This window comes from Ctenocephalides felis, unplaced genomic scaffold (genome assembly GCF_003426905.1).
Source record: "Ctenocephalides felis isolate EL2017-DRISC unplaced genomic scaffold, ASM342690v1 CF-g0.4_SCAFFOLD_01170, whole genome shotgun sequence".
Taxonomy (NCBI): Eukaryota; Metazoa; Arthropoda; class Insecta; order Siphonaptera; family Pulicidae; genus Ctenocephalides; species Ctenocephalides felis.
The window spans coordinates 37125104-37149393 of record NW_020537324.1 but is presented as its reverse complement, the minus strand read 5'-3'; the positions used below and the strand labels follow the sequence as shown (position 1 = coordinate 37149393).

At 29.4% G+C, this 24290-nt stretch overlaps 1 protein-coding gene across 1 annotated transcript; it reads right to left on the bottom strand.

The window, feature by feature from the left end:
* Nucleotides 1–566: 566 nt before the first annotated feature.
* Nucleotides 567–24290, bottom strand: LOC113367183 (myosin-2-like). The gene is made up of 12 exons (XM_026608811.1): nucleotides 24113–24290; nucleotides 23364–23524; nucleotides 23147–23305; nucleotides 22980–23084; nucleotides 20779–20981; nucleotides 18052–18127; nucleotides 15389–15564; nucleotides 15250–15325; nucleotides 12811–12956; nucleotides 10933–11113; nucleotides 6405–6584; nucleotides 567–641 (listed from the first exon to the last, which is right to left on the bottom strand). Exons 1-12 carry the CDS (start codon nucleotides 24288–24290, stop codon nucleotides 567–569), a joined length of 1716 nt encoding a protein of 571 aa, XP_026464596.1.

Below are 24290 nucleotides of genomic sequence, written 5' to 3'. Positions count from 1 at the left end.
TACTGCTGTAATCCACAAAAAAACACCTTAAAAAAAAAGATCATTAAGTGAATACTAAAAGTCATTTATGGTAAAAATGGCCAGGAAATGACAGAAATTATAAAATTTTAATTATCATGCAGAAGAATTACTCAATTCGGAGATTTTATGGTTTTTAAGTTTAGATTCGTGTTCAACAGCAAAAAACTAAAATATAATTATTTACTAAATGATGAAAAATAATTTTTACTCACTCAAGATTAAGTCCACCAGAAGGCAGTTTGTTCAGAACTGCAACACATGTATCTCTTGCTGATAGAGCCTATCAAAATATCATTATTTACTGAATCAATTTATCGAATCCAAAATTATATTTTTACCTTTGTCATAATTTCTTGTCTATGTTTTCTTCTGCTTGATTACGCAAATCAAGTTGTCGTGATAACAGCTCCGCATTCTATATCAAAAAAATTACTTTGTAAAATCTACAGATTTTAAAGTTCTTAAAACATATGAATATAATAAAACACTGTATCTATCGTTATTACTAAATAAAATATATATATATTCTTACAGAATTAGTTATTTTATTCAGCATTTTTTTCTTTTTCTCCTAAAACAGAAATTAGCATGCGGTGCACTTTTTTCTGTGTTGCAACTTGCTGCAAACAAAAATTGTATAATATTAATAAATTAAGCGTTTTGATAATAATTATCATAAAAATTTTATATGCGTAAGGTGCATTATGTAAGAAGTCAAATATTAAACTCAGCAATATGCAAGAAATAAAGACAAATATAATTTTGTAGATATATTTATTTACCAAAACTCTTTAGGTAATTGAAATGAGATTTTTTCCCGTAGGTTAAGTTAAGTAATCGCAAAAAATCGAAAATGATAATTTTTATATATCTTTACGTTTCAGAAGTTTCTGGACATTTTGGAATACATTAGAGAAAATGGATGTATGTGTGTATGTAACAGTGATGTGATACAATGCTGCAATGCCTCAAATTTCGGTTTTTACTTGCGTAATATATTAAAGAGTCTTCATTTTTCAGTAAAAATGAATATCATTACAGTTCGATATCAGATCGTACGTTGCGTCAGGTTTTCACCGGGATCCTTGCGGTTACAAAACCGTGGCACTTACCACTTACAACTAGTGTTAGAAGTATCGAGGAAAAATGTCGATAGTGAGTACTGAAAAATATATCAAAGCAAAATATCGATCCCAAACAAATATCGTGGCGAAAGTATCGATAGTACTCAATATCAAATTTTGAGTACATTTCATCAAAATCAAACGTATGTGCAAAAAAGACCAAAAACTCAATAAATATCTATTATAATGAATTCTATTGTTGTATCTGATGTGATAAATCAGAATCATTTTCAATATTGTAAAATGTTAACAGTAATTTTTCAATACTAATTTCAAATTCTATACTTTTTTAAAAAAAAGACCAAATTATAATAGTTGAGTATTTTTGGTTAAAACAATATTATGGTCTGATACTACATTCAAAATGCAATACTTTTTAAGTAAAATAATGAATAATTTTAGCGACCATGCAACTTGAAAACGCCATTACATGTTTACATAAAAGTGCAATATTAAGCCCTTTGGAAAGCAATAAATATTCAGTTTAAGGGGCACAACTAGTGTGAAATTTTCTAAACATTGAATTTTAAATTTTTCCATATTTTGATAGGTTATACCTTTAAAAAATAACATACTAAATTTTAAATCGATATCTTGAATAGTTTTTGAGTTACAGCCATTTAAAAAGTATATATAGTCAGTGGCGGCGCTAGACCATTCGTGGGCGTCGGCGAAATTCGTTTGCGAGGCCCCCCTTTTTTGCTAGTTGCAAGTTGACTAGTGGTACATGGCATCGTGCCTAAAGGCAAATTGCTGAAACTTTTCGTGCCGTAATTTAAATTTTTGAAAAGCTTTGAAAAATTTGAAAAGAGAAAGAAATTGACATTATTTAATTTGAAATATTTTGTTGAAAATTCGAACTTTTTTTCAAAGCAATCACGTTGCGTTAGCTGCTTAGAGACGAAATGTCGAAGCGCGTAAACCCCACGTTGCAGTCTAACTTAACTCACTATTAATTAAAATCTTTATAAAATATCTGATAATTTGATGTGCATATGCCAAATGGCTTTTGTTGTGCTTTTTTACTGGATTTCCAAAACCGCTAGACCTGCCTTCCTAAAAAATGTAATCAGTTTGGCACTTTTTGTCCCGTATCTTCAAAACGGCTTATCCTGCCTTTGTTAAAACCTAATCAGCACGTCTTCTTACCTTCAATACATGTCAAATGTTTTCTGAATTTTTCAAATTGGTTGATCCATGTTCGCGAAATCGTCGACGAAAATTTGCCAAAATGTTCAGAAATCTTTGAAGATATATAAAAATTTTTGTTTTAGATTTTTTTGTGATTGCTATAACTGTATATGAGATTTTTTTAATCAGATAAATACACCAATTGAAATAGACAAAAATTACACAAGTCAAAATAAACAAACTCTTCGGCAAAAATGGTTTGTTCTCCAGCTATTAGAAAAGCACTAAAATTAAATCATTATCGCGAAAAAGTTTCTTTTTGCCCAACATTTGATTAGCAAATTTTATGTTTTTTCGATCATTATGATAAAAAAATGGTTGAAAATCACCGACTTAATAACTAATTAGATAAAGTTTTGCAATCTGCAAGTGATTAATTAGATTTAAAAAATCTATGTTCATACTAATTTGAGTGCACAAATCCGAACATCACATAGTAGGTAGACATGGTCTAAAAGCTCGTCCCATTATTCTAAAATTTAATGACTTTTTATAATTAATCATTTATCGTAGTTCCATAGAATTTATGTTGGATGATACTAACAAGTTTTTTTTGAAAAAATATTTTTACAATAAATTACGAAGAAACTGTGCGGTCGATCTTGACGAAAAAACAATTCAGCACGATCGCCAACTGAAAACTTTCGATCAGTTTTTGAATTTTTAAAATTGGTTCAAAAATGTCAAAATGTCGTTTTTTTAAGACGCTTTAATTTTTTGTCGACGACATCAGAGCGGATCAACCGATTTAAAGGATTTAAAAAAACATTCGATTCGTGTTGATAAATTGTCAAAGGCAGATTTAGCGGTTTCGGAGATACAAAAAAAGTTTAAAAGGTTATCAATTTTATTTGAAAGAACTGATCATCCCGATAGAATCTTTAAAAAAATATATTGCTTGTGTTGACGGTGTGAAACAATGATTAGTTTCAAATTAACAGTTTTTGTTATTATCTCATTGTTATTTCTCATTGATCAATTTTTATTGATCATTGATTACTTTTATTCCTCGAATATTTAATTACTGTTTCGATACGTTAAGATTCCCACTCGTATGTATTTCTAAAAAGAACGATGATTTACATAGTGCTCACATAAGAAATACACAAATATAAATAACCAGAGAATTAGCTTGCGCGAAGTTATTTAGATTTAATAATCTATAGTGTTGACAGACGATGTTAGATAATGTCCATAAAAGATAAAAGAGTAAAATGATAGTGCCTGTAAACCACTAATCACCTTCTTTACTCGCACATCCGTATGAAAATTAACTAAATTTTAAATAATTAAAATTTTTCCGGGGCCTCTTGCGAGGCCCCCCCAGGCGCGAGGCCGTCGGCGGCCGCCGACACCGCCGACGCCTAGCGCCGCTACTGTATATAGTATATAGTAGTATAACGATCATTTAATCTTTAAACGCGTTTTTTCTCGAAACAGCATTTTCCGAATTTGCTGCAACGATTACTCAAAAACAAATGATCCGATCACTATCAATTTCTTTTACATGTTCTATATATAGTTCTCCGTAAAATAAACTATCGATTTTTTGATCGAATCAAAAATCGAATATTGGCAGTCCAAAAACGACCAAAATTTTGGGTAAAATTCTTTTTTTTACTTTTTTTTAAGAAACGCTGCCATTTTGTCAATTTTTCTTTATCGTAGTTCATTTTACAGACAATATTATCTAGTTTAACGCGATTTTTTTTTTTAATTTTATCCACGTAGAAGACCGGAATCACTGCAGCAGTTAGGGGCCTTTTTTGTCGCGCCGTTGGAGATCGACGATAACTTAAAAAATATTTATACTATGTATTCTCAAAACATGTATAAATATATTTCTAAAATTTTTAAATGATTGATAAAGTAGTTTTTTTAATATAAATTCCCAAAAATCACCTTTTTAGGCGGTTACACTAGTTGTGCCCCTTGACGGTCGAGATAATATTTGCACACTTGTACAATAGAACAATTTAGAGAAACATTCCTTCGGAGCGATGGGATTTAAAGTTTAAATGGTTCCGAGAAACTCAAACCCATATGTTTGCATATTGATATTCAAATATTTCAATACATGAGTATTTTACGTTAAAAAGATAGAAAATAATTGTTTCGAATAATAATACTCAACAACTTCAATACATGAGTATTTTAGTAAAAAAAATCGAAATTAAATTATTTCTAAAAAAATACTTAACAATTTCAGTATATTAGTATTTTATGTGAAAAAGAAATATTATTATTTCTAACAAGAATCGAAATATAATTATTTCTAATAATAATACTCAACAATTTCTCAATACTTACTCAATAATTATATTTCGATTTTTTTTCACATAAAATACTAAAATACCGAAATTGTTGAGTACTTTTATTAGAAATAATTAATTTCGATTCTTTTTCACGTAAATTATTCATGTATTGAAATTGTTAAAAACTATTATTTAAAATAATTATATTTCGATTTTTTTCACTAAATTAATACTCATGTATTAAAATTGTTGAGTATTATTATCCGAAATAATTATTTTTTTATTCTTTTACTTAAAATACTCATGTATTGTAATTGTTGAGAATATTTTTACAAAATATTTAGGAACTTTAAAAAGCTGTTTCATTTTACATAAGAGTAATAAATAAACATCTTTATTTAATAGTGTGGTCCTATTCATTTTGGGTTTTTAGCAATAAATTTTGAGACTGATGATCCTTTGAGATCGTTTTTTGACACTTCTTTGAACAGTATGATCACCTGAGAAACTGTTGTATTGCATTTGGCACAAAAATCGATTTTGACAAATATATCGAACTAAAATATCGATAGTAAAAATACTCACTGTCGACAGCAAAGTTTCGATATTTACTCAGTATTCGATATTTCGCTCTAACACTACTTGCACCGTGTACTCCCTGGTTTATGACATTTAAGCGCAATTTTTAACTTTTCTTATGGTCAGTTATAGTAATCGTCCAAAAATCTAAATTATTTTTTTTTGCATATGTTTACGTTTCGAAGGTTTTGAACATTTTGGAATACCTTAGAAAAATGGATGTGTGTGTATAGAATAATATGGATACAATTTTTTGTTCACGATTCCGGGCGCCAAGATAAACCGATTCGAATAATTCATAAAACATTCGATCTTTATACTGATGGGGAGACGTGCTAATTAGTTTTTGGCAAAGACAAATCCAGTCATTTTGGAGATACAAAGCAAAGAGGGCAGAAAAAAGAAATCGAGTTTTTGAAAACAAGGAGCATTCGATTCGAATTATTCAGAAAACATTCAATTCGTAATGATGGGGAGAAGTAGTGATTAGTTTTTGGCAAAGATAGGTCCAGCCGTTACGTAGATACGGGGCTAAGTGTACAAAAAATTGCAGTTTTTGTGAGAACGAAGTATTTGATTCGAATGATTCAAAAAGCCTTTTGCTTGTATTGACGAATCAATTATTTTTTAAGAAATAAAAAAAAACTATTTCATTTTTTTTTTTTTGAATATTGAAAATAATTCGGGTTCTAATTTTAATTATAACTGTAATTTTAAAGCTCACTTATAAACTTAAAATAAATAATGATAACTTTGCGTATGTATGGATACATTTTTTTTCCTTCTTAGAAATATGAGACAAGATCCTTTATTCTAATTCCTCTTTATTAAGTTCTGTTTATTTATTTTTTATGTAAACGTATATAAACATCATCACCCAATTTATAAGCTCTTGTATTTTGTCTATAAAATACGAATAATGCAAGTTAAAATCTTATCTATGGTTATAGTATTCATAATAATTTGAATTCAATTTGAAAAGATTTAATATTCTCCGAAAATTTCATTACGGTACGGGAAGTTCCAGAAGGCAAATTTTAAGGCACGATGCCATACACCACTAGTTATTTATTGTTTTTTTGTAATGTTGTATCAAGTAAAATCATTTAAATAGAAAATATTTTTAGCACTAAAATTAGAATTAGAAATTAATCAATTAGCATTAGTTAGTAATTATACCAACAAAAATTTTAATGTATTGAGTCATATAAAAATGTATATAATGATATCTTACATTTTCGAATTCAGATACTGTTTGTATTAGCTGTTTTGTTACATAGTGTGCTGTGAATACGGCATGGTCTTTTTCTCGTCGCATGAGAAGTAGTTGTTTACAAGCAGCACGCTGTTCGTCCTCCTGCCAGCCCATTTTCTGTCGTTGTTGGATAAGATTACCGCTTACTGGTTTGCGAGTCTGTATAATAATTTCAAATTATTAGTAAAAAACTTTTCCATAAAATCAAACCATATAGGAGATTTGGGCTCGCCCGTAGGTAAGCGATTATAAGAGCGACGGGTCTTGATTCAGAACTCCGGGTTCGATTCGACCCACTTCGAGCAGCCTGGGGTCAAGCAGCGATTTTCACTTGGAAATATAGATAACAATATGTTTCCAAGTAAAAATAGCTCTTAATCCGGCATTGCTCCAATATCCGAATCAGAGCGACGATTATCTCTAATAGCGTTCAGTATGAAAAATTAAAAAAACTATATCTCACATAGAGTAAAGACAATCAATACATTACCTACTAGTCCAGGCGCTGTAGGGCATCGAGTATGCATAATATGAAGACCGTCAACTCTGCAGATTTTTTATCTGAGAGGCCAAACAAAAAGAAAACCCATGTTGCCAGCTTCGGTGTTGGTCGAATTTCCCCGTACGTTTCGTTTTTATTCATATTTACTTCATATAATATGGACGTCATATATTATAAAAAAAAGTTTTTATAAAATCGTGAGTTTTCTGAAACTAGTTTGTACTAAAGTAGTGAATCTGCTAGAAACCATCAAGATGTCTATAATGAAGTGAATTCTAGATGGAATGTGAATTACTTTAATTCTGGTAGAAATGGCGCTCATTAAACCATATCATTTAAAAGAAAAAAACATCGTATATGCTTGTTATTTGCATGATAGCTCATTCATTTTACACGCAAAAAACTACTTCCGACGTTATTTTGAAAAAATGTAATTACACAATTGAGAAGGGGTGTTATTCCCCCGGGGGGTGATGGCGCAACCCGAATTGTTTTCACTTTTGAACTTGAGGATAAGATGAACTTAATTCCAAAATTTCATTCAATTCGGAGCACAGTAAAAAAAGTCAGAGGTTATACCCTTTTTTCCTCTCCGTTTACTGCACTAATAGTGATTTTGCGAAAAAGGGATAATTTGTTCAAAAAATTAAAACCACCTTTGTTTAAAAAACAAAGTATATAGAAGAAAAGATGAAATATGCCGTAGCTTATCAACAGATAAGTTTTGAAGGTATAAGTGGAAATACATGGTTCTGCGGAAAATATTAAATGACGATAAAAGTTTGTGTATTTCTAAATCTTCATAATATATATGAAAATTAATTTGTAAAAAAATATTTTTTGCAAATTATGTCGCTTGTTTTCGATACAGAGGGTTAGGTATTCTCTGAAACTTTTCATGTATTGTGTTGTCATTTCAGATGTTTTTTTTGGAATTTCCGCTCTGATTGCTTCTTTTGAGGCATAGATGTTTTGAGGACAGTTGGTATAAATGTAATTTCCAAGATGACCAGTAAAAAAAATTCACAAGATGTCAGATCGTGCGTAAGCGCTTGTCATTTTTTGTCACTAAGTTGTAAAATAATGTGTCCGGAAAACATTTGATTTGACGTGATCTGTGCAAAGTGTCCTGGCTTGATAAAATTATATCTCACCATTGGGTTGCTTCAATTTAAGTTGCACGAAGGTCTGTAACATGTGAAACTAACGAGACGATGTCACTGTAACAGCCGAACCATTATTTTCAAAGAATTAGTTTTTGTGGTCAACCAAAACCAGACACTATCCAAAAACACACGCAGTCGCATGTCTTTGAAAATAAAGGTAACTAAAACTTTTTTAACTGGTGCACCAAATACATTTTTTTACCCCAATCCATATAGAAACCGTGGACGCTGGAAATCCACCAATTATAGTTTATAATAAAGTTAATTGTCGCCATTGAGATTTAGATTTTTAAAAGTGATAGAACATTTGAACAAAGTCCAGTGATGCAGATATAAAATTTGTTTTTTTATTGTTTGAAACTGATAGAAGCATTGATTTTGTTGTTTAAAGCTGGAAAAATATAACAAAGGTTTTTGGCTAGTGATTGAGCAGTTGAATAGCATCATGAAAAAAAATTCTATGTAGATGAACCGTCAAGCCATAGATCTAAACCACCAAGTAACTTTCCATACAAGTTTGTTGCCATACAAGTTTTGGTGTACGGTAAAGTCTGCATTATATATTTTTAATTTTTCCAAAATTTTTGTTAATTAATATTTTCTAACAAATGTGGTGGGTTTAGTTTTGCGACCATATCATTCGTTTTTCGCAAAATCACTATATTCCACTTCGCTTGGGCTACTGAATATTTATCACTTGTACCGACATTTTCAGCGTATTTGTCTGAAGGAAAAATTTAGATACAAGTAACTATGAATAATATTATATTATATGATATGATTATGAATAAAAAAAACTATTAGGCACTAAAAACTGCTTTATACTGGCTACTACGTCGAGCGCCACGATGCATCGAGGCATGCGTATAAAGTGAAAAGGCAGGTACAGGGAAATTCGAACAACGCCGAAGCTGGCAACATGGATTTTTTTTTGTTTGGCATCTCAGGTAAAAGAATCTGCAGGGAGTTGGCGATCATCATATTATGCATACTCGATGCCCTACAGCGCCCGCTATATATTATGAACAATATCTTCTTAGAAATAAACAGTGTTCAGTACAGCTTGTAGAATATATAATAGTTCTGATTGCTGTGACAAGTACGCGTATAAATGAAGTATAGGAAAGATTGAGTACGGTTGTGCCATGATACGGCAGTGACGGGCGTCATAACAGCTAAACTATACTGATTTTGAGATAGGGTCCAAAGGGGAAAATATGAAGTATGTTTGCTCAAACAAGTTTCCATTATTGCATTGATCTTTACACCGCATTGCTTATAAAGAGTCAAAAGTAAGCTTTATTCTTCGATTTCTTTCAATAAAAACTGTTACGTTTATATAGATAAATCAATTGGTTTGTTATTAACTTCCCCTAAGGCAAGTTATAGCAATCGCAAAAAAATCGAAAATGAAAATGTTTATATATCTTTACGTTTCAAAGGTATCTGAACATTTTGGCATACCTTAGAAAAAATGAATGTATGTGTGTGTGTGTATTTGTGTGTGTGTGTGCGGATACAAATTTTCGACGATTTCTGAAAAACGATTTAACCGATTTGAATAATGTAAAAAACATTCGATTTGTATTGATAAGGAGACGTGCTGATTAGTTTTTGGCGAAGGCAGGTCTAGCCGTTCCGAAGATACGGGGCAAAAAGTGCCAAAAACAGTAGCTCAGTTTTTAAGAGAACGGAGCGTCCGATTTTAATCATTAGTAAAATATTTTACTTGTATTGACAAGATAAAAAAGACTCCCAATAAAAATAAGTTAAAAAAATGGCATTTGGCGGTCAAAAATGTTTATTGGACTTATGCACATCAAATTATCAGATATTTTATAGAGATGTTCATAATGTGTACACATTTTAAGTAATTTTTTTTGGGGTTCTGTACTAAGATTTTTAATTACGGTCTAGCAATTTGCCTTTAGGCACGATGGCATGCACCCCACTAGTATTGCTGTAAGTTGAACACAAATAATTAATTATTAGCCATTAGTTTCTACGTAGATAATTTGTTCAGTCATTACAATGATTTGTTTTCAAAAGTGTGGGTTGGGTTGTGACAAATTTTGTGGGTACGGTGAAGATTAAATAGTTAAAGAAAAATCTAACTTAACTAAGACAAAATGCAAAATACAAAGGGAAAATCAAGACAAAAAACATTTCACAAGAATTCTTAGTTAACATCGTTTAGAAAATTATGTTTTGTTATATTTGTCAAACTATATTCATAAGCTTTTTATAAATGAATATGTTGTGTTGCGTTATATATTTCTAACAATAAAAATTGTAATAAATCATTGTTATACGTGTTTATAGCTGTCTTTAAACCTATGTTCATGTCTGTTACAAACGTCTTGGGGTGTGGACGGTTGTGACACTCGCCCATTTCTTGTGTGATTTGATTTTGTAACTATCATCGCAGACACATGTTCAAATTACTATATAATTTATTTTTCTGTTATATGGTAAATTAACAAGTTTATTGTTGATAAAAAAGTGACACAACCGTACCGAGTTACCTCTACATTGACTAAATAAATAAAAATAATGGAGATGAAAAACGCGAATATATTTTGTAAATTGAATATGGACAAATAAAAATGCGTACGAATTGTAAAAAAGTAGCTAAATATGCTAAATGAGCTAATCCAGATGAAAAGCTACAAACATTAGTCATAGCAGAATCTTGTGGTGCTAGTTTCTGAACCAAATGCGAATCATGTCATACTACTATTATATAATTAATATTAAAATTAATAATAATAACTAACTATTGTTATTTTCTAAATTATAATAAATAGCACTGATTTATTATTATCTTTTTGAATCATACCTGTAGCTCTCCGAGAGCTAACTTGTATTTGCTCTTCTCACGATCTCTTTGCATGGAAAGTTTTTGTAACTCATTTGATTTTTCGTTAAGAGTAGTTTTAAGATTCTGGATTGTGCCTACTTGATCTTCTATTATTTTATCTTTTATTAATAAAGCATCTCGTGTATTTTCCAATTCCTGTCTGTAGATATAATCAATAATTGTTACAAGAAATGATTATAAAAATTGTTTCAAGTAATATTAGAATTAAGTTTAATGTTAGAATTAAAATTAATTTAATATTAGAATTAAGTTTAAATTGCGCTTGATATATTAGTTTTTAATAAGCAAGGAAGAAAAATATTAAGTTTATTAAGGAATTATTAACATAGTTGTATAGAATGCATTTATCAATATATCGGAACAGTTAAAATTTAATGATAATTAGTAGTCAAGTTTGTTTTACGCATTTGACAGTCGTTTTATATACTAATAAAATTCAGTTCGCTCTATATAAGTTTTTCTTCTTTTTTAATTTCCTGAAAGTAAAGTTAATGTTTTGGTAAAAAATTTTGATCTGCTGATGTTATGTTTTCTCGACGTTTTAAGTCATTGTAAATCGAATGAGTCTAAATTTGAAAAAATTGTGTGTGTATCTGACCAATTTTTGATGTTTGTCGATCTTTTATAAAAAACGGTTAGACCGTTTTAAAAAATTAAAAGCCATTCGACGTATTCGTTCAAGTTTTAGACCAAACTCTTGAATCGATTATAAAAAACAAAAATTGTTCGAAGGATATTAGTAGGTAATCACGTTCATGAGTTTTTGGCTAGGAACGGCCGAGTCGTTTATTTTTTATATGTTTTGAATTTTTTACAATTTTCATGAAGCTTTGTGTAGTGATACATTTTGTAGTTTAAAATAACATACTAAAGGATAAGAGGTCTACGATAAGCCGTCATTATAATAATGAATCAAACTTTAGAACTTCGCCGCGTGCTTCATTCTTTGGTAGCTACTGATTACAGGTTACGTCCACACTAAAATACAACCCACGTTTAGAACACGAAAAGTATGAAATGAAATTTGTTAAAATATTAATTTAATTGTTTATATCAATTGAAAATCATTTTAAATGAAAGCAAAAGTTTGATTTTCAAAATAAACAGCTGAACATTTTATCTAAATAGCTATGTCTAATTCTTGTTGATTAAGTCGATAATTTACACATGTCGTAACTGGAATTAAACCAAAATGCTACTTACAACTAGTTAATTTTCTATTTTAATACATTGATATCCGTCAACGTCGGATCGCAATTTTCAGAATTATTTTGGCGCCAGATTGTTTTTACCAAAAATATATCTTGATTAGCTATTTACTTATTAAAAGTTATTAAGTTCGCTCTATATTTCGAAAAAATAGAACTACATTACGTGGCGTATACTGCAAATAATCTAAATCGTCGAATTAAAAAAATGCAACTATTACTTAAGAAGCAATAATATTTGATCAATATATTAATATTTAATTATAAATCTCAAATGCTGATTTGCCAAGTTGATAATTTACAAAAGTCATGAGAATAAAAGTCAAATTTTTAATATTCATTTATGAATCAATATGTCTGAATGATTTGCTTTTAGATAAAATACAAATAGTTTATTATGACGGGTTAAAAGGAAAAATATAGGGTATCAATGCAATTTTCAATATATGTTTGAAACTCAGAAAAAATTTACTAACATTCAGAGATCGTTATTCATTTTCATATTCCCTATTTCAAACGATCCTGCTCAATCAATTTAATATGAAAAATAAATCGATTATTAGATATTAATTTACCACATGAACATCATACAATTAATTTCACAATGTAATAATTATTTGAAAATTACCTGGTCTCTTTCAACTGAGTTGCTGCTTCAGAAGGAACTAAAGCCTCTTTAAATTCCTCTTCTGCTTCTGAAAGTTTTTCTTCTAAGTACTCCGCTCTCTTTTTAGCATTTTCAGATGTATGTTGAATTTCCTTTATTTGTTTTTCCTTAAAACAATAGGTAGATAGGTAAAATGGTAGATTGATAAACAGGTAAGTACCAATAGTAAATTGGTAGGTAGGTAAATAGGTATACAGGTAAATTGTTGAACAAGTAAATTGGTAGAGGTATGGTGTACAGATAATTTGTTGGGCAGGTAACCTGGCAGACAGGTAAACAGATAAACAGGTAAACAAGAAAACAGATAAATAGGTAGATAGATCGATAAGGAGATAGATGATCTGGTAGACAGGTATATTGGTAGATAGTTAAACTGGTGGACTGATATGTAAAATGCTCGAGAGAACAACTGGTAGATAGACAAATATGTAGACAGATAAACAGTTTGACAGATTAATTGGTAGACATGTAGAACGAAATGATATATAAATTGGTAAACAGGTTAATTGGTAGACATATAAAACGAGATGGCAGGTAAATTGATAAACAGGTAAATAGTTGGACAGTTAAATTGGTAAACTGATAAACTGATTGACTGGTGTATTGGTGGACAGGTAAACTGGTGGACAATTGAACTGGTGGACAGGTAAACTGACAAGAAGGTAAACAGATAAACAATAGGATAAATAAAAATATTGACAGATGAACAGGTATACAGGTAAACAGGTAAACAGGTAAATTTGTAGGTAGGTAAGGCGATGGCCAAGTTAATTAAAGGATTTATAAAATGGTAGGCAAGACAACTGGTAGATAGATAAATAACGAAACAGATAAACAGGTTCACAGGTAAATTGGCAGACATGTAAAACTGGTTGACAGATTAATTGTAAGGCCGGTGAAATGGAAAATTGATAAACAGGTTGAAATGTAAATTGGTAAACAAATTGTTAAACAAGTAAATCGTTAAACAGGTAAATTCTTGAACAATAATTGGTAGACATATAAAACGAGATGACAGGTAAATTGGTTGACAGGTAAAATGGCGTATTGAAAACAGGTTGATATGTAAATTAATTGAAAAGTGAATTTGTAGACAGGTAAATTGTTGGAAAGGTAAATTAGAAAAAATGTAAAATGCTAGCTAGGACAACTGATAGATAGGCATATAACAAGACAGACAAACGGGTTAAAATGTAAATTGGTTGACAGGTAAATTTTTAGGTCGGTAAAATGATAGATTGATAAACAAGTTGATAGGTAAATAGGTAGACAAATTATTGAATAGATAAATTGTTGAACAGGTAAATTGGTGGTTAGCTAAATTGATAGACTGATAAACAGGATGACAGGTATACTTGTGTACAGGTAAATTAGTGGGCAGGTAAATTGGTGGACAGGTAAATTGGTGGACTGGTAAATTGGTTGACTGGCAAACAGATTGACAGGTAAACTGATGGACAGGTAGAGAAGAAAACAGAAAGCAATTTAGACAGGTAGATTAGAATACAAGAAAACTGGTAGACCAAATGTAACAAATATACATTTTTGTTCAACTTTTTAATTTAAATTAAAACACGGCAAAGCGTGAACGGGTACATCTAGTGTATACTAAAAATGTATACTAACAGATCGAGTGAATTTGATGTTTATAAAAAATATAATTTTTATAATAAGCGACCCTGTTGCGTTCAGAAAACGTAAACAAATTCCCAAAAACCGCAAGCCTACCCGAAAACAACCTTCTTGGCGGACTACAAATATTATAGAGTTTATTCATAGAATGTATACCGCTCTCATCATTTTAAAACCATCAGTCTTACACATTAACAGTATTTATTTTTCTGAAAATCTAAAAATGTATTCAATGAGTGACGTTTTACAACAAACACGGATGTTTTATATTGTCTACTTTGATCACGAAAAAATAAAAAAATTGAGTTTATTAATCAAACAAAATGAGGAAGTGCAAAATATTTCGGACAGTTCAGATTTGTATTAGAAATAATATATTCAACGATAATTTTTAATTTTGCTTTCTCTAAATTAGTTATTTTTTCAACATTAATAGACAAATTAAAATAATATTTTACAATAAATTCTAGTATCGCTGATTTTATAATTCTTAGTTATTGAAGTATCAAATTATGAGAGTTAAAGAAAGTAATGTACAAAATTTAGGTTATAATGAGTGGTAATCTAATTCACATATAATAAAAAAAGATATTTGAATAGTTATCATTACTATTGTAATTACTTTTATATTACTAAAATGACTTGGAATGTACTTTTAATACAAAACGAATTTCATACCAGGAGGACATTCACCATAATAAATACACTTGTTTATTAAATCGGCTTATCATAATGAATAAAGTAAATACTTTTACATTAAGCTTTTACCTGTGATTCAATAGCTTGCAATTGTTCTTGTATCAACGCATCTTGCTTTATCACTATTCCGCTTAATTCTTTTATTCTACAAATATAATATATGCATTTAAGTAAAGTTTTAATTAACATATTATATTAAGAGCCATACTTTTCTTTGTGAGTTACAATTGATGCGTTTAAATCTTGAAGAATTTCGTTGGACTCTTTCCTTTCGCGTTCGAATAATTTTTGGTTTTCGCTTGCTGTAGTTTTCAATCTTATAATTTCTTGCTCCATTTGTCTACAACGTTCATCATCAGCTTGTCCTGCTTGCTGCAAAGCTGCCTATAGAAGTATATTTTTTAAATTTTGTATACTATTTTCTAATTTATTGTCACGAATCGTGTCTTAATCTTTCTAATCTGAGAATAAAAGTGAAAGTTTTGTATTGCCTTTTGATACAAATAAATAGCATAGTTGTAGAAAAAGTAGAGACAATATGACATATAGTTTTTGGATTTTTTTTATTATTAATTTATTTAATCATATTATGAACCCTAAGGCATTTAATTCATCCTTATTTCATTAACTTTCAATTAAATAGGAATTAATATAACATATTTATTATAAAAGAAAGCAATCTATTATAAAAACGTTTTTGTATACATACATAATGACATGTGAAGTAAACACATATTGAGATACTCATTAAAAAAAACAAGTCTTAAATTAATTATTTTATTCCTTTATGGAATATCAGTACGTAAAGTCTGAATTCAAAGAGGAAAAATCATACAATGTATCTAACTTTTTCCGAGCTCGGAGCAGGAGAAGATGGTTTTGCATTAAATTGTAAGTTTTAAACTTCCCGTAGGTTACATTTCCTCACGTTTTAAAGGTTTCTGAACATTTGGCATACCTCAGAAAAAATGAATGTGCGTGTGCATGTGTGTGTGTATGTATGTATAGATACAATTTTTTGTCTACGTTTTCAGGCGCACGGATCAACCGATTTGAATAGTTCAAAATACATTCGATACCTATTGATAGGGAGATGTGCTGATTAGTTTTTTGGCAAATGCAGTTCCAGCCGTTTCGGAGATACCAGTGCAAAATATAGCACATTTTTAGAAAATAACAATTTTTAGAGAACTAAGCATCTGATTTGAATTATTCAAAAAACTTTTTGCTTGTTTTGACAAAATAATTGCTTTTGGAAAAAAAAATATTTCAAATTTTTTTTTCTCATATATATTTTTTTGTATATCAAAAATAATTCAGATTTTTGGCTAAAGTTTTAAAGCTCACAATATACTTTAAATAAAGGCAAATTGCTGGAACTTCCCGTACAGTAAGGAAATAATCGAGGAATATTAAATGTTTTAAAATAGTTTATTATAAATATTGTAACATTGTCTAATATTTATAAGAATTATATAAACTGAATTGAAAAGTTGAAATTATTTCTTTAAAGTATATTAGAATAGAATTAAGATAAAAATCTGAATTATTTTCGATATACAAAAAAAAAAATTTTTTGAAAAAAAAAATTATGAGACAATTTTTTTTCCCCAAAATCAATTATTTTGTTAAAACAAGCAGAAAGTTCTTTAAATTATTTAAATCGGACGCTTAGTTCCCTTAAAAACTGCCATTTTTTGCATATTTAGCTCTGTATCTTTGAAATGCCTGGGCCTGCCTTTGCCAAAAACTAATAACTACTTCTCCCAATCATTACTGAATGAATGTTTTTTAGATCATTCAAATCGGATGCTCCGTTCTCTCAAAAACTCGATTTCTATTTTCTGCACTCTTTGCTCTTTATCTCCGTAACTGCTGGACCTGCCTTTGCCAAAAACTAATCGGCACATCTCCCTATCGATGGAAATCGAATGTTTTTTTAACTATTCAAATCAGTTGATCCATGCGCCTGAAAACGTGGACGAAAAATTGTATCCATACATACATACACACACACATCCATTTTTTTTAAGTATGCCAAAATGTTCAGAAACCCTCAAAAGGTCGAGAAATGCAAAAATTTTCGATTTCGATTTTTGGATGATTACAATAACTTACCCTACGGGAAGTTAATAATTTTAACTCTGTAATTCAGTTTATATAACTCTCTTATAAATATTAGACAATTTATAATAATCTATATGAAAACATTTAATATTTCTTGAATATATTTCATTACGGTACGGGAAGTTCCAGCCTCAAGGCACGATGCCATACACAACTAGTTTTATTTTGTTTTTAGAAGTGATTAAAGCAAAAGTTAAAAGCCAATCACCTTTGAAAGGTTTCAATTTTCTTTTGCTTGACCTCGAACAAACTACCCTGTAGTGTTTGCCAAATAGTCGTACTATGTCATTTTGTTCATTGTATAGGAATGTAATTTCGTCCGAAAGTTCGTCCGTCAAACGCCATATAATTCAATAAAATTGATAGAAATCACTAGTACTGGCGTAAGTTCATTAATATTAACAGAAATGATTACAAATAATGATGAATAAGTCCCAACAAAATATGACGCGCGAGACACGTTTGAAGTGATTACTGCGACAATGAAGCTCAACATCTCACAGAATTGGCTTTTTTCATGCTACATAGTCGCAAAAATGATAATAAATCATGCCAATTTTTAAATAAGGCTACTGAGTCATTCTGTCCACATATATCATTTTGTCCGTATTTCTCCTAATCATAAATTTTAATAATTATATTATTAGTTTGTACTATTTTAACAATAAAACAATATATTTGTAGTATTATTGTTAAATAATTATAAATGTAGTAATTAAAAATATGACTAAAAACAAGTCTTACCTCTAATTCTTCACATTTTCTTTGAAGTTCTACATACTGAGTATTTTGTTTTAATATTTCATGTCGCGACGCATCTCTATAAATATAAAAATATTAAATTTTGTTTAGATATTTGTAATTGAAGTAGGTGTAATAATTTACTCAAATGATATGTGATTAATATTTCTATCAAATAAATGTGTTTAAATAAATAATAATCAATACTCATTTAAAAACTAATTCGAGTAATATTTGGTATTGTAAATTTATCTTCTTTACATCTAATGATATTTTTTCCTATCTATTTATGCAATGAATTACTTAATTCTTATACTTTGAACCCAATTTTAAAACTAGTTCATTCGATATAATTCATGATGTTTCTAATAGTGAAAACAATACTACATAAATTTATTTCAAACTTTAGAATACTTTAAAAACATAATTTATGCGAATATATGAACGGCGAAATTTCCAAAATTTCAAATATAAATTTATTACAACATTAATTACCACTTGTCAATATTTATATATGTGTAAGATATCATTATTACCTTATAATATTTACAAATTTAATTTTTTTATAGAAAGTGTTCAATACAATATTTTTGAATTTTCTTTGTATCAAACGTATATATAATATAGTTTCCTACATTGGCAGAGTTAAAGTCGTTTTAAGCGTACATCACTTAATGTAGCAGTATGAAACTAACAAAATTTACAAGTGGATAATGTTTCTAGAATTAAATAATATATATATATTTATATATATATATATATATATATATATATAAAACTTCAATATTTTGTTGTACCCTTTCCGTTTATTATATGTATTTGTTAAACAATTGCTTTTAATTTAATTTTTCCAAAACCTCATAATTAATTTTTATTTCCTTTTTATTCATTATAATTTCTTGTGGAAGTATTTCACAACAACCATCGTAATTTTAAAAAATATTTGCAATTGTTAATAACTACATTAGTAACAAATTAAACCAATAATCGATCATCGCTTAATCCAATAATCATTTGTTCCATTTTCGTCGATTTTTATTATATTAATATTTTCACATTTTTATTATTTTTAGTACTTGTAAAGAAAAATCCTGAACAAAATAAATATGAAAAAACAAGCTTTGAAAGAAGTCTAAAATTATAATTTTAGAAAGAAAAAAAAACAGAACATATATATTTTTTTGAACTTTTTAAATTTAGAAAATGCAGGATTTTCAAAATCTTTAAACATTTTATGATTGTTTAAAATCATCCAAAAATGCTCCTAGTTTAGAATCGTAAAATAATTTCATGAAATTTTCAGATATTAAAGTTTCGTAATATTTTACATACATTTTCTTTACTAACTTCCCGAAGGAGAAGTTTATGTTTTCATTGAAAAATCCGATTCGCTAATTTTATGTTTTCTCGACGTTTCAAGCCATTCTGAATCGAATGAGACCAAATTTGGTAAAAGTATGTGTGTGTATGTGTAAGTGAACAGATTTTTTGCCGTAAATCGACGTTTTCTCAAAAATGGCTGGACCGATTTCAAAAATTTAATAACCATTCGATGTATCTCGATGAGGACTAGAGTTTTGCGCGACGATCAGCCAAGCCGTTTCTTTGTAAATCGCAGAAAAGTGAAAAAATTTTCGTCCACGTTTTAGCCCGCAATTCTGATCAATTATGAAAATTCAAAAACCGTTCGAAAGATATTCGTTGAGAATCGTGCTGATTAGTTTTTGGTAAAGATCGACCGGGCTGTTTTCTTGTAATAAAGTGTTAAAATTTTTTCTTGACGATTTTCATTATTTTTTGGACTATAGATACCATAGTCTTCTAAATCATACTAAAATGTTACGGCCCTACGACAACTGGTTTAACTTCAAAAATTCGTCAAAGTTTGCAAAAATTGGTTTCTTTCTTTTTGGCATTTGTCAAAATTAGACTTTTAATCGACATTTTCTCAAAAACGCCTAATCCGATTTCAGAAATTTAAAAGCCATTTGATGTATCTCGATGAGGACTATCGTTTGTCAGTTTCGTGCGACGATTTGCCAAGCCGTTTCTTCGTTATTTGAAAAAAAAGTGTTGAACGTTTCGTCCACATTTAAGCTCATACTACCGAATCGATTTTGAAAAATCAAAAACTGTAAAGCTGTAAAAAACCGAAAGATATTACTTGGGAATGATACTGATTAGTGTTAGGTGAAAATCCACCAAGCTTTACCAAGTTTTCTTGTAATTAACTGTTAAGCCGATTTTTATGGAACTTTTTTTGGCGATATATATCATGGTCTTATAGAACTTACTGAAATATTACGGCCTTAAGTAAATTAATTTTAAAAATTCATTAAAGTTTGAGAAAATAAGTAGTTTTTTTGACGTTTGTTAAAATTAAAATTAGACTATTTACTTGGTTTAACGATAGAGTACTTGGTCTCAATGAACATACTAAACATTAAAGTCCTACGGAAACTGGTTCAATTATAAAAATTGTTGATTTTTGAAAATTTGATCTTAGAAAATATTCCGAGTTAACGTGTTCATTCGTTTTCATACTTTAATCACTCATAAATTAATTTATTTTTTATTGATTAAGTCGATTATTTACACATATCGGGAAGTTCATGTAACTTGCCTCAAGGCAAAATACCATTACTAACTAGTTCATTTATGTTTTGCATAAAACTAATTATTTTTATTCTATCTGATTAAATGCAAATTATTTAAAATGTATCACTCTACCTTCGTTTGATTTCAGCATCACATAAAAGTAATTGGTGTTCACTGCATTTCAGTCGTTCTTTAGTTTCCTCAACAGAAGCTCGGAGTTCCTCTACATCAACATGTGATCCCCGTAATTGTCTTAGTAAACTTTCATTACTTCTTTTTAAATGATCGGACGTGGAACGCAAGCTGTCCAAAGCTCTCCGCAGGCCGACAGTTTCCTTTTTAAATATAAAGGAATCATATTATGCATTATATAGTTATATAAGATAGAATACTGGTAACAGAAGAGGCAAATAAAAAATCAATTTGACTAGCCCAAATTTTTATGCATTATAAAATAAAATAAAAATTTAAAATGTATATATTTTCATCTATATAACCGTTTATTATATTAAATCCTCCATTTTGTGGAATTTATCATATTACCATGGTTACTTAAAAAAACAGCTTAAACTACAGTTTAATAGTAGGGGAAGTACTGATAAAACGACATGGTGTTTTACTATTTAAGGATATTTAATTATTCAATGATATTATAACCAGTCTCAATCGTCTTTGATTCATTGACTACCAGTAAAAGTCATTTAATTAAGTAGAAACTATACTAACACATTTCATTAATGAAAATTTTAACTAATTACGAAATCAATTTTGTTCATATAGCACGGACAAAATGTTATATAAGAAATACATACTGGGAAGATTAGTCATTTGGTCCCATTTGGGACATCTGCACATGATACATGTCATACAACTTAACCAACCTTCGCCAGACGCAATACGAAAAAATATGTATTGTTCGGACGTATTTTCATATTGTTTTATTAATCATAAAAACAGCGATCTTCATGGCGTTGAGCTTTTGTACCGTAAAGTTGCTACCCTGTAGAGGGGGTAGCGAAAACTTTTACTTTCAAAACTGCAGTCCGTGTAGTAACATAAATAGTACATAAGTAATAAATATATAAAATCTTCAATTAGGTAAAACTTAGTGACTAGACAGTTATTATAATAAGAACATTGCAATAAATTCGTAAACTATAGATATCAGTTGATACAGCGTTTTAAAAAGTTTACATTTACAAAGGTTTAATTATACCATAACAATTTGAGTAAGCGAACGAGAAACATCCTTATACATTTAACAACAATAAATGAAAGTATTCATGTACGTGTATATTTTGGTCTGTTTTTAGAACAAGTTAGAGTTGAAATCAAAAATTAGTCACTTTTGGCTGATTTGAATATACTTTTTTCATAGCCTCTTATGAATGCTCAAGAAATAGTAGTTTGTTACTTTGTCCATTGTATTAGTATGTCAGTTTGTCCGAAAATGAACAAAAATAATAATTGCAATAAAATTGATTGATACCACTAACACTGGCAATAACTCATTCACTTTAATAGAGCAATAACGATAAATAAATCCCCATAAAACATCAGAAAACCACTCTCAAAATAACCTTTTGAAGGCGCGATACACGTTTGAACTGGTTACTGCGACAATACTGTGACAATAATGCCCAAAATAATTTTGTCTATTACATTTAGTCCGTATCTCCCCTATTAGATAATTCAGAAAATAATTACCTTATTGTCTTAATTATCATCTATAGAAGATTGTACTGCGTTTTTATACTGACGCCAATTCAATTTGGAGAGATGACACAGTTAAGCTAATATGATAAAAAGTTATTCTAATACAACGCTTTAGTGTAGATCTTTTAAGTGTCGAATGTAATAGGTGACATTTACATAATAATTTACTTAAGTAGCGTTGCCTTAACAACGCCATGTTGTGGTCTATTTTACCGGAGAATTGGCCCCTTAATTTAGAATATATGGATTGCCAATTATTGTTTTATTTTATGTAGTTTAATTTAACCCTCCGTCGGTCATATATTTATTTACCTGCAAACCGTCGGAGTAGTGTGGCTGGGCCACACATTTTTTCGTCCTGATTTTTTCATTGATCGACAGCTAATGAAATTTCAGGAAAAGTCCAGAAATTTCAAGTCGATAGGATTACTAATTTTTTTTTTTAATTGAAATCAAAAAAAGTCTGGCCAGACCACTCCTACCGACGAATGGTTAATGCAATATTTGTTCATATCTTTCATTTTTAAATGAAAAAACGTATTCATTATAAAACAACTTAATCCGAATTTTTTAATTCCAGATTTTTACCTGTTTATAGAAATTTACTAAATATGTACCTTATATTCTTTCTCACGCAGTTTTTTTTCATTCTCGAATCTTTCATGTAGTTCAGAGTTTTGATGCTTAAGAATAGCAAGCTGTTCTAAAGCTGTTTTTCTGGACTAAAATTCAAAGAAAACATACAATGAAATCAACCCTTACAATTATTTGACAAAAAACATACCATTCTCAGTGCATCATACTTTTCACGTAGTTGTTTAAAAACATCAAGAGTATCGCGTTTTGAAGAAACGAGTGATTTGATTTCGTCGCGACTTTCATCCAGCTGCTTCTGAATTTCAGCTAACTCCTTTGAAGAACTCCCAAATATTTGTTGTTGAGGCTGATAAAAAAGATAATACGAGCATATTTATATTATATTATAAGTTGTCGTATTTTACCTCGCCTGTTGCTAATAGATTTTGCGCATAATTTGAGTTCAAAGATGAAAGATGAGCTCTGCGAGCATATTGCAATGTCTCATGTGGCATATCATCAGTTAAACCTAACGTACTAGAAAAGGACGATAAATTTAGCAGTTGAGGAGACAGCGATTCACCACCTAAAAGCCCAACATAAACAAATTAAAAACTTGTAAGTATAAACAAAAATATATCATATATAATGACCTGTGTTTTAATTACATTTCATAGTTATCTATTTGAACGTTTTAAGTGTTTTGCATTGACTTACTGTCTAATTTCAATTATTGGTATCATATTTTCGTGGTAATATATCCACTAAATCTAAATTCATGCCCATATTCTTTTTTTGGAGTCCGTTTAGATTTTTTGTAGCCATTTATAATTTAGACAGACATTTCAATAAAATTATTTCCCATTATAATGGAACTACTAGTACCCGAGAAAATTGTACTTTCAAATAAAAAGAAAGAAATTTGAGAATAAATCAGTAGTTTCTGCTATACCATTAAAAAAAGGCTATTTGGCAGACCCTATAAATATAATGCATAAATTTTTAATCAAGATTTTAAAAGTTTTTCTGTGTATTTTACTCTTACTAAAAAAACTCCCAAAATACTTTGACAGTTTCGTAGTTTGAATCGGCGTAAGATCTATCAATGATGAAATTCATAATTTTATTTTCAGTTTATTTTCCTATATTCGAATGATAATATTTATTGACTTACCTTTGGTTAGTGTATCCTTAATTGAATTAAGGCAATTCTTTAAAGCATTATATTTATTTCCAGCAGCAGTAATAAGATTTGAGGCTTGCTCGGATTCTATGAAACTGCTTGTTCCAGATATATGATTATCAAATCCTTCACTTGGATGATTTAATATCATAGAATCATCTCGATGCAT